This window comes from Microcebus murinus, chromosome 13 (genome assembly GCF_040939455.1).
Source record: "Microcebus murinus isolate Inina chromosome 13, M.murinus_Inina_mat1.0, whole genome shotgun sequence".
Classification (NCBI taxonomy): Eukaryota; Metazoa; Chordata; class Mammalia; order Primates; family Cheirogaleidae; genus Microcebus; species Microcebus murinus.
The window spans coordinates 50827594-50840333 of record NC_134116.1 but is presented as its reverse complement, the minus strand read 5'-3'; the positions used below and the strand labels follow the sequence as shown (position 1 = coordinate 50840333).

At 32.4% G+C, this 12740-nt stretch overlaps 1 protein-coding gene and 1 long non-coding RNA gene across 3 annotated transcripts in view; one reads left to right on the top strand and one right to left on the bottom strand.

The window, feature by feature from the left end:
• The window catches only part of DIAPH3 (diaphanous related formin 3), a 467480-nt gene that overhangs the window by 349258 nt on the left and 105482 nt on the right, over nt 1–12740 (bottom strand). For both annotated transcript variants that reach the window (XM_076009404.1, XM_076009403.1), the window contains one exon: nt 9459–9589. In XM_076009404.1, the coding sequence (XP_075865519.1) occupies nt 9459–9589 (131 nt within the window). The remainder of the gene's footprint in view (nt 1–9458; nt 9590–12740) is intronic.
• The window catches only part of LOC142874854 (uncharacterized), a 49366-nt gene that overhangs the window by 18899 nt on the left and 17727 nt on the right, over nt 1–12740 (top strand). The gene's annotated exons all lie outside the window — the stretch shown is intronic.

Below are 12740 nucleotides of genomic sequence, written 5' to 3'. Positions count from 1 at the left end.
GGCTTTGGGTGAGACTGGGTTGGCTTCAGGTATGACCTTGTATTGGTGGCCACAAGAGAGTGTCTACATCACTTATCCCCCTTCTCCAGCAGCCCAGCACAGAGAATGAGGGACAAGAGTGACAGACTATGCCTAATAATTGAAGGAATTCTCTCATACCTTATCCAAGCTCACCGAGGTGGTACCACCAGTAGTCTCTAAGAGTCACAGCATTACTGGGCTTGGGGCACCCCCAGTGCTGATATGGCTGTAGTGACCAAAGACTTAGACTACAACACTCAATTGAGTCTCTGAAAACCCTTCTCAAGAAGGTAGGGTTCAAACAAGGCTAGACTGTGAAGATTAAAATAAATACCTAACTTTTCAATACTTAGACATCGATGAACAAGCATCAGCAACATCCAGGAAGATATGATGTCACCAAACAAACTAAATAAGGTGCCAGTGACCCATCCCAAAGTGGTGGAGATAGGTGGCCTTTCATGCAAAGAATTCAAAGTAACCATCCTGAGAAAACTCAATGAATTTCAAGACAACACAAAAAAGGAATTCTGAAGCCTATCAGAGAAATTTAATAAAGAGATTGAAATAATAAAAAAAATAAAAAAGTAGAAATTCTAGAGCTTAAAAATGCAATTGACAAACCAAGAAATGCATCGGAGTCTCTCAGAATTGATCAAGCAGAAGAATTAGTGAGCTTGAAAACAGGCTATTTGGAAATACACAGTAAGAAGAGAAAAAAGAATAAATAAGAATGAAGCATGCCTATAAGATCTAGAAAATAGCCTCAAAAGAGCAAATCTAAGAGTTATTGGTCTTAAAAGGAGGTAGAGAGAAGGGTTGGGGTAGAAAGTTTATTCAAAGACATAACAGAGAACTTTCCAAACCTAGAGAAAGATATCAATATTCAGGTACAAGAAAGTCATAGAACTTTGCAAGATATTGAAAGATATTGATATTGAAAGATATCAATATTCAGGAACAAGAAAATCATATAACTCAAACAAGACTACCTCAAGGTATTTAATAATCAAGCTCCTAAAGGTCATGGGTAAAAAAAAGGTCCTAAAGGAAGTAAGAAAAAAGAAATAAATAACATATAAAGGAGCTCTAATATGTCTGGCAGCAGACTTTTCAGTGGAAAACTTACAGGCCAGGAGAGAGTGACATGACATAATTCAAGTGCTAAAGGAAAAAAAACCTTAAACCTAGAATCCTGCAAAAATATCCTTCAAACATGAAGGAGAAATAAAGACTTTCGCAGACAAACAAAAGCTGAGGGATTTCATCAACACCAGACCTGTCCTACAAGAAATACTAAAAGGAGTTCTTCAGTTTGAAAGAAAAGAATATTAATGAACAATAAGAAAACTTCTGAAGGTATATACCACTAGTGACAGTAAGGACACAAATACAAAAGACTCCATTGCTGTAATTACTGTGTATAAACCACTTATATCTGGAGTAGGAAGACTAAAAGACAAAGCTATCAAAAATAACTTTTTGAGAGATAAATAGTATAAAAAGATATGGATGGAAAACAAAAAGTTAAAAAGCAGGGGAGGTGGAGCTAAAAAGTAGAATTTCTGTTAGATTTCTCTTTGCTTATTTGTTTGTGTATAAGCAGAGTTATCATATATTGAAAATAATTAGTTCTAAAATATTTTTGGCAAACTTCATGGTAACCTCAAATCAAAAAACCTACAACATATATACAAAAAACAAAAAGCAAGAAATTAAAACATGTTACCAGAGAAAATCACTTTTAACAAAGGAAAGCAGAAAGGAAGGAACGAAGAAAGAGCACAAAAGTAGAAATTAAATAACACAGCAGTAGTAACTTCTCACCTATCAATAATAATGTTAAATGTGAGTAGACTAAACTGCAATCAAACACAGAGTGCTGAATGGATTAAAAAAAACAAGAGTCAACCATGTTTTTTGTAAGAAACATACTTCATCTACAGAGATACACATTCTGAACATAAAGGGATGGAAAAAGATACTCCATGTAAATGGAAACCAAAAAAGAGCAGGAGTAGCTATACTTCTATCAGATAAAATAGATTTCAGGACAAAAACTATAAAAAGAGAAAAAAAAGTCTTTATATAATGAAAAAGCGGCCAATTCAGCAAGAGCATATAACAATTCAGCAAGAGGACAGAAATACAAGAATGCAAAATAGCTAAGAACAACTTAACTGGATCTACTCATTTCAGAAATCATCATTATTAATATCAACACAAATATGTACATATTGTTAATTCTTAAACTCTTTTTAACCTAAGGTTAATTTTTAAAATTTTTACATCCCCTTTCTCCTTCAGCTAAAATTCCAAAACATGTCTTATTAAACGTGAGCTGCTTATTAATAAGAAATGTGTAAACAACAGAGTTAGGTTTTTAAAAAAAAGGAGAACAAATATAAATATAACATAAGCATTAAAAATTAGGGGCAAAATTATGGAGCCATTAACAAGCATTCACCACTGAGCAGCAGGTTTGACAATCAAATGACAAAAAGGAAAAAGATTTTCACTTCTATTTATGTCTTTTTGAGAAATTTGGACCTTTTGACATACGGATGTAATGCTTTCATAATTTAAAATTTTTCATTCAATACTTTTTTAAAATTAGATATTCCCAAAATAATCACTAAAACATGATTTTAAATTCATATCTAAGGCAATAAGAAAATAAAGTCTCCTTAAAGGGAAAATTTAAACACAGAAAAAGAAGGAAGATTCAAAGAGGCAAGCCAACCTCAAGCCCCATTTGTTATGTGGGACTCGAGCAAAGCCCTAGGATCCAGCATTTCCTTTGTGATAGCTTGATATCTATGCAGAATAAAGGAATAAGAGAGAAGGTCTAGAGCTAGCCATCATGCTTAAAACACTAGCAAAAAGCAGGAGTCCGTCTCAAAGGGCCACAACTTCATACAAATGTAAACTGTAAATAAACTTGCACAATAAAAGTAGACTACAAGAAAAATTTGTTCTGAGAATTCAAAATATACTCCAGACATATGTAAGGCGCCTATGTGGTTTAAAAACAAAAAAAAAACAACCTCAAACCAATAATTTTAGTTTAAGGTTGCCCAGGGTCAATATTGTCCCTACACTCCCAATAGAAACACACTAATTCATTCTAGCAGAATGTATCCTCAAAATAAATCTCAAAAAAAGTTCCAAAGAACAAGAGGTCAAAATCTTAAATTACAAAACACACAAAGAAACAAAATATCAGTAAAAAGTGAAAAGAAACAACCAGCACTAGTGTTAGGCCTAGAAAGTCCTCATTTATTAGAATTATAAACATAGAACATAAAATAAGAATATCTAATATGTTTAAAGAAATAAAAAAGATAAAAAAATAAGTAGGGAGCTGAAAATTATTAAAAATAACAAGGAGTTTTAAAACAGAGCCAAAAAGAAGTTACATGGGTGAAATGATAATAATGGATATCAAAAATAGCCGGGCGCGGTGGCTCACGCCTGTAATCCTAGCTCTCTGGGAGGCCGAGACGGGCGGATTGCTCAAGGTCAGGAGTTCGAAACCAGCCTGAGCAAGAGCGAGACCTCGTCTCTACTATAAATAGAAAGAAATTAATTGGCCAACTAATAGATATAGAAAAAATTAGTCGGGCATGGTGGCGCATGCCTGTAGTCCCAGCTACTGGGAGGCTGAGGCAGGAGGATAGCTTGAGCCCAGGAGTTTGAGGTTGCTGTGAGCTAGGCTGACGCCATGGCACTCACTCTAGCCTGGGCAACAAGTGAGACTCTGTCTCAAAAAAAAAAAAAAAAATTAAAATCAAAAATAAAATATATAAGTTAAATTGTAGATTAGACAGAAATAAAGAGACAATTAAGAAACTAGAAGATCTTAAAAAAACAATCCAAAATGTAATAGAGACAAATAAATGGAAAGTATAAATGATAGAATACGAAATAATAGTATATGGAGTAAGAAGGTCTAGTATATGCAAGATGATAGCAAAAGGCAATATTCAAAGAGATAAGAACTAAAATTTTCACAGAATTTATGAAAGACACCAATCATATTCAAGAAGCCAAACAAAATTCCTAACAGGATAAATAAGAAAAAAATTCAACCCTCCCCCAGACACATAAAGGACTCTAGAACACCAAGGACAAAGAAAACATCATAAAACCAGATAGAGAGAAAAAGCAGACTATCTGGAAAAGAATTAGTTTTTAGATAAAGAACCAACCTTTCAAAAATACCAGTGAAAACCAGTAAAGAAAATAATATCTTCAATGTCCTAGGAAAAGACATCTAAAGCCCTCAATTTCATGCTGTAGGCTCTACGAAATCTATCCTTCAAATCAAAGGCAAATAAAGATACATTAAGATAAATAAGAGAAGTTTACCATCAGACTCTCACTAATGGATTTTAATGATATACTTAAAGTAAAACAGGAAAAAAAGTACAAAACACCAAAAAGAAAGATATGTGCAAACATATACACATATTTGTAGTATAACAATAATAGTAATAATATCTAATGCATAATGCTAAAACAAAAAAGGATATACTAAAATATCACTAAAATCTAGCATATTAGGCTGTTCACGCCTGTAATCCTAGCACTCTGGGAGGCCGAGGCAGGCGGATTGCTCAAGGTCAGGAGTTCGAAACCAGCCTGAGCAAGAGCGAGACCTCATTTCTACTATAAATACAAAGAAATTAATTGGCTAACTAATATATATGGAAAAAATTAGCCAGGCATGGTGGCGCATGCCTGTAGTCCCAGCTACTCGGGAGGTTGAAGCAGAAGGATTGCTTGACCCCAGGAGTTTGAGGTTGCTGTGAGCCAGGCTGATGCCACAACACTCACTCTAGCCTGGGCAACAAAGTGAGACTCTGTCTCAAAAAAAAAAAAAAAAAAAAAAACTAGCATACTAATCAAGAGAGAGACTGATATTATTCTTTGATTTAAGAGAAAACAAAAGATACTGCTATTTCTTGTTCCTTTTAAGTACACGCATGTTAAATTTCCTTTTTAAGTGCGTACATTTTAAATTTCTTTTCTAAGATCAAAAAGGATCATTTGTCTTCCAAATTAGTAAATGAGAAAAAATAAAATAGAAATTAAAAATTTATCTAAAAGAAGTTAAGGAGAAAGAAGAGAAAAGAGGAGGAAGGAAGAACACAGAAAAAGAAGCCGCAGACAGAAAAGGAGAAAGAACAGGATGGGTAGAAAAGGTGAACCTGGAAAAAGTAGCATAAATTAAAAATCCAAAATGAAACATAAGATAAATGTCAATATATTTTCACAGTCAATACTAAAAGGTAAGTCTACCAGGCAAAGACAAAGATTATCAGACAGGATAAAAATTTATTCATGTTATTTACAATAGATCTTCCTAAAATACAAGTAAAGGTATGAAAATGATTAGCTATGATGAATGTGAACAGCCACATATATCAAGATAGATAAATCTATGAAACATAATATTGAGTAGAAAATATAAGTCTCAGAAGAAGACATGGAAGATGATTCCATTTACATAAAGTTTAAAGATATATAAAACTAATCAATAAATTAATTAGTAATTAATATATATGGTAAAACTATAAAGAAAAGGAATGATAAGCCCAAACTTAAAGATAGTGATTACCACAGAATAGTTGGGACTAGGGGGAGTGATGAGTGGATGAGGGTAGAATTAAGGAGGGATACATGGAAACTTCAAAGTTATAGGCAATGTTCTGGATCTCGGCCTCATTAGTAGGCAAATAGGTGCATGTTTTACTGCTAGGACAAATAGTCTTTATATATGTTTAATGTTTTATAAAAATACTTTTTGAAACAAGTCAACGTATTAGTAACTTCAACTTTTTGGTCTTGAAAGACTTTCTTCAGATCATGTTGACAGCAACAAGTACACTGATCCCATTGTTTGCCACAAGATTTTCTATTTATATCTTCAGACATGTGATGCGTGGCACAAAACATAGACCAACTCCAAAGTCAAGCTCGTCTACTTCCTTTGTGTTTTAAATCCCAGAAATGCAGAAAAACTAGATTCCAAAAATGACACTGATTAAATGAAATAATGACTTTCAAAGGCTGTTCACTTGTTCTGGTTTAAACACATTTTCCTGTAAAATTTTCCAAAATGATTTTCTCAAAGTTACAGTTATCACCTTTATCAAACCTAGATCCAGAATGTCCTTAGATATCTTCTAGCAAAAAGATAACTTTAGTGAGAAAATATTTCCCATAAACTTCAAAATATAAATTTTGATTGTGATTAAGTAGATATAATGCCTAAAAATCACAAAACACAAAGACTGGGTAAAACTAGCTTTTCTGAGACAGAAATCTTGCCCTTGACAGGTGCAACAAATTGAGAAAATGGAGATGCAGTCTGTAAACACTTTGCTATGTACATAGATGGGTACAAAATATAAATGCTTGATATCACTCAGATTGATGTCAATGCCTACCTCTTTTTATGTTTCTACATAAATGTATTCAATAACTCAAACATAATTATGTCAAGATCCACTAAAAGTTGTATTTGATACTTTGAAGAAGCTAGTCTTTTCCCTAGTGTTCAAAACTAGCTCAGAACTGTCACCAAGAATACTGATAATCAATCAATAAATCTCATTAAACAGAAGAACTTTGTGATCTCCACATCAAATCCTCATACAACAAGGCATCTGGTTGTAGATAATCTGGTATCTAACATATGGGTTTTCACATAATTCACAGGATAGTAAAAAGTTGACGTGGCTTACAATTGCTAAGCAGTCTCAGAAGGTGAAGAATAGCTCTAAAAATATTATATATCTTGAGGGGGTAGGAGAGAGCTAATTTCAGGAGGAAGCAGTCTACTTTTTTCCTTGATTTTTGATTTAAAGAAATCCTGATCCTAAACCAGTACTGAAGAACCATGATTAATCAGTGCACTTGTTTCTTTTTCATTATATTCACAAACATTAAAAAATTTTAACTCTGATTCACTGAACAATATCACTGGTCCAACAATGATCTCGAAAGCTTACAAAACTTAGAATTGCTTCTCAGAATTTAGTCGCATCTGTATGTAAACAATAAATATGAAAAATATGTAAACAATAAATATGAAAAACTGACTTTATCAGCAAGCACATCATAAGTAACAGGAAAGACCAAAGATTTGATCATAGGCATAACTTCCAAGTGTTACACACCAAGCTAAGTAATTTCTCTAATTGGAACACTGGATAAAGAAATATTCAAGTATCTCCTCAATTTTCTCTCTACATTATAGTGGCTTTATTTCAGAAAAATGTCTCTAATGATAAGATTTTCTACTCTTTTCAATTAAAAAAATTACTTTATAAAAAACATTATGGATTCCTAATATATTCTAGAACTATCCATTTTGGGAGAAATAATTCCACAAGTTTTGGATTTTGCTTTTTAAAATAAGATTCAAATATTATAGAAGAGACAAATAGCATAATTTCCCAGCATTTTAGGTAAAAATCATAAAAAACATCCTACCCATAGTAAAATGCATGAACTCATACATAAAACCCTTTAATTTTGTTTTCTTCTATTATCATAGTCATCTACTCAAAATATCAAGAGAAGGAAGAAAAAGGTGGGAAGGAAGAAAATAACAGTGGTAAAGGAAGGGTCTACTTCTACTTATAACTGAAAAATGATGCATATCTCTAGTGCCCATTGGCTGACAGATAAATTGAGAAATGAGTGTGAGTTGTGGCCCCAACTGATCCTATAATACCCTCTTCCTACATTTAAACTCAGTAGGAAAAAGACCTTAGATCTGTTTTGTTCCCTCAAGCCACACTCCTAAGATAGTACTTGGAAAATAGCAAATATTTTTTAAATGAATACATTTTACAGGTACAGATTAAGCTGGAAACAATGCTTTTCATTAATGAAGAGACTTGTCAAATTCTCTAATCCATTCTCAGTTTCTAATGATAGCCGTGCTAAGACTGAAGGCGGCTAAAATTAAAACCTCATCGTTTCAATTAACAAATATTTATTGAGCATTTCTCAAGTGCTAAACATTGTGCCCAGTAAAAGTGGTAAATAACAAATATGAAGGCACTGGTCTCATGCCCACCATTAGTTTACAGTCTAGAGAACACACTGGAAGTGGCAAAACTCAGAAAAATAAAGGTAAAATTGAAATAAACTAAAGATTCTTTGTTTACTCACCATACTCCTTTGTTAAACCTTGCTCTCACATTTCAACAGGTAGTGTCTTTTGTTTTAAATACTTGTATGCCCAAGGATTTTTTTCATACTATATCCAAATCTCAGAAATGTCCAAAAAAGTAATAATCAAAAAAAATACTAAAGAACATTTTCTATATCATTAACCTACAATTATAGAATGCTATTCTACTATTCATAACACACATATGCATACACACACATATTACACATATTCTTATGCAGAAATAATCATTCATTTCTTATACAATAAAACCCAAAACTAATCTACCTTACACCCTTGCAGCTTTGAAATTCTCTGAATCTAACTGCTCAGACATTTCATAACAACTTCTGCTTAAATGTTTTCAAGAATACTCTCGTTTAGCTGCCTACTTAATTCGAAGTTAGCGTAGTCTCCGAATGAATTGAAATCCCTCCTCTCAAGCATCACAATTAACATATACATACATAATATATTTCAGGTACACCTTAGTTTTTTTTTAAACACGTCTGTCTCCTACCATCCAATAATCTGACAAGTATAAATATGCCCAGTTTATCAAAATACATTTATACTTCTTTTTAAATTTTGTATACAATTATTTCTCAGAGGTCCAAAAATTAGCCCCATTCCAAAAGTCTAAAAATTGATTTATAGAAACACCTATGTTAATGCTGCCAGATAAAATACAGGATATCCACTTAAATGTGGATTTCAGATAAAAGACATTTCTAAGTATGTGTGGAATTCAATTTGACTGGGTGTCCTGTATTTTTATTTGCCAAGTACAGCAATACGAACCTATTGGCCCCTACAGCAAGAACATTTCCAACAAAGGAAAAAATTAATTAGTGATATTTCTTACTATGTCAAACAAGAATCAGCAAATATATATCTGGCACCAAAATTCAGAGCAAAACTCTGTCACATTAAGTTGATAGTTTCTGATCATGTCTTTTTAAAAACATCTGAAGTTTTTTAAAATTTCCATGGGGAAAAAAAGGTTTTCTTAAAGTCCATGAGCCATATAGCACCCAGTAATAATACAAAAGGTACTATGGATACTATATTTCTTCATGCATATCAATATTAGGTATTCAACTTTTACCTTGAGAAATTGTTGAGGTATACCAGCTATTTAATTGAAGGCACCACAAAGAAAGTATTAAATAAAAATGACAGATTAATGACATCTGTTTAATCTACTTAGTAACATGTCCTGATGATATTCAGATAGATGAATTACCTTACAGGATTACTGGTCAAAGACACTCGAAGGGACTCTAAGCACGTGACAAGTCTCTCATCTGCAGATCCCATTTTTAGCTCATGAATGAATTCCTGAGGTGAGATCTGTCGGCTACGCTTAAGACTTCCCTGTAAAATAAGTCAAAAAGAATTTTTTAATTCATGCTGAATGAAGATTATCCATAAAATAATAACAAACTAATCCCACCACTCATTACCAGCTGCACATGACTACTATGATTAGTATTATTTTGAGGTGATGATTTCCACTTCTGCCTATAAATCTATCAATTCATAATCTATGGTTTCCATAAAAGACAGTAATATAAGATCAAAAAGTATACAAATTAGAATAATTGCTTCTCAAATGCAATATGTCATGGAGGACAATTAAGAGTACATCATAGGAAATATCTTAAAATATAGTAATATATTTTAGGTACACATTAAATAAAAATCAAAATTCATATAAGAACTACCCTATTAAAATTAGTACTCTGACCACCAACATGGAAAAGGCTACTAGGCATTAAATCCACTCAACTGCCATGAAAAGCATAGTTTTAGGCACCATAGACACAAGGATTAACAAAACCTAAGTCTGGAAAGAAAAAGACAGACACAAAAATAATAATTTTCAATGCAGTCTAATTTCTGTAACACAGTACACCAAGGGACCAAAGGAGGAACACTTAACTTGGCAGAGCAGATCAGAGGATCCTGGGTGACACAAGAAAGTTAAGAAAGGAGGAGATAAAGAATTAGAAAAGAATCCCTCCCAGACCAAAACATAACATACATGCACACAAAGAGAGAAAATTAAAACACAAACACTCACACACACACACACACACACACACACACACACACACACCTCTCCCTTAAGATAGAGGCCAGATCATGGAGTGATAAAGCACCACTACACAATTAGCTTTTCCAGGGGAGTTTTGGAAGGCTCACTCTAGTGCAATATGAAATATAGACCGAAAGAGTTGAAGTCCGTTCATTATTCAACAAACATTAAGTGCTTACTCAATACTAGGCACTGTTCTAAATGCTGAGAATAGAGTAGCAAATAAAAGATGAAAATTTCTATCCACATGTAGCTTTATGCTAGTGGGGAGAGACGGGTAATAAATGAAATAATTAAAATATATTGTACTGCAAATAACATAAGAACTATGGAGAAGAATAAAAGCAGAAGGGGAATAAGGAGCATAGCATGAGGCATACAATTTTAAATACAGTGGTCAAAGAAAGGCTCACAGAGAAGAATTCACATGCCTCAGATATGAGGGTTTGAATAAAGAGTCTAAAGGAGATAAGACAGCTAACCATACAAAAATTTAGAAAAAAAATGTTGTGACAGAGAGACTATATGGTTTACAGGACACTAAAGAACTTGTACTTTTACCCTGAGATCAGAAGGAAAAAGCCTGTTGTGAAAACATGCATAGCCCAGGTAGGAAATGGTAAGGATGGTGAACTAACAATAAAGTTCTGAATATCTATTTAAATTACAGGTTAGACATCCAAGGTCCAGAAAGGAACTGTACATGTTTAAAAGCAGATTATCTGAGATGGCAGGAAATCAGATGTATTTTTTTTCATGTCTTTTGTTTTTCTTAATTTGCTATAATGTTGCTTAAGAAAACATTCTCAATAATGCAAAACAAATTAGCACAGCAGAGAGAGGCTATTTTTATTCCCATCAATATCAAAATGGTAATTTATGAAAGAAAAATGCAATGGCAAAACCTCAAGAGAATTAAAAATGATAAAGAAAATAAACTTGAAAGGGGGAATGGTGAGAGCAATGAAAATAAACATCCAATTATTTTTATCATAATCACTGATATTAAAAAGAAGATATTCAGCTTGCATTGACATAGCATTTATCAATGGTAATTTAAAGCAAAAAAAGACAAAGTATTATTTATTCAACAGAGAAAATTTGGAAAACAGAAAAGCAATAGGAAAAAAGTATCTTGAAATAACTGCTATCAATCTGATATTTCTACATAAAGCATTTTTGTCATAGATATGTACAGAATATTTTATATACATTTGTACTTAAACACACATATTTCACCTAAAAAAACATGTAATGACTACTGTTCTATGGGCTACTTTAATCATTGAGCATTATTTTATGAACATATCCCAATTTCAATAAGTCTTAAAGAATATGACTTTTTCCTGCCTATATACTACTGACATAGAATTACTTAATTAGTTTCTCATTCTTGAGCATGCAGTTTGCTTACAATTTCTTGATATCATAAATTTTGCAAGTTTCCTGTGCATGCTGCCAGGCCAATATTTTTATACAAAGATATTGTAATGTAGGTTAAACTAGATGATCTCTTGTAGCCCATTCTAAATTGACCATGGAAATAATTATGATTCTGTTAGGATCAAAATAAACCACAACTGAATAAATTGATTTTTTTTAACAATGTATGAGTAAGTCCCATGTAATAAATACTTTTTAAATATAACCATAATAAGCAATAAGTGCATTTGGATAAAAATAAAAGTGGTATTAAAATATTAAAAACCAGAAGCCACCTGTCCCACATCTTAGCCCCATCTCACAAAAGCAATCATTTCTAATTCCTTTAACAGTTTCTTCTGATAGTTACATAATATATAAATAAAGTAACTATTCTGATATTTTTAAATTTCTAAATTTTAAATATCACATTTGATTATTATGAAACACTTAGTTATCTTAAAACTTTGCAACTTCTTCTCTCCCATCCTCTAAATACAGTTATAGGTAATCTCAATTAAACCAAAAGATACCATTCCATGAAACGACAGCTAATTGAATCCACATTTTAGGAGGCTCCTACAGCAAAGTCCCTAAAGAGATGACATCAGGCATCCAACAATCTTAATCCTTTAGTTCACTTTAATGACATTAAATAAGACATTATACATCCCCATTCATAAAGTCATCCAGTTACTATTATTTCTATGTTGATAAAACTGAATGCTTTCCCCTAAAATTGGGAACAAGAGAAGTATGTCAGCTCTTACTATTCCTATTCAATATTAGACTGGAAGTCGCAGTTAGTATAATGCAATAAGGCACAAATGATAATAACAACAATAGACAGAGATTAGAAAAAGTAAAATCGTCTCTATTTGCAAATGACATGGTTATCTACATGAATTTAGCACAGAATAAAAGCTCAACATATAAAAATAATGTGCATTTCTAAATAGTAACAACAATTGGAACACAAAATTTTAAAATAGAATATTTTTAATA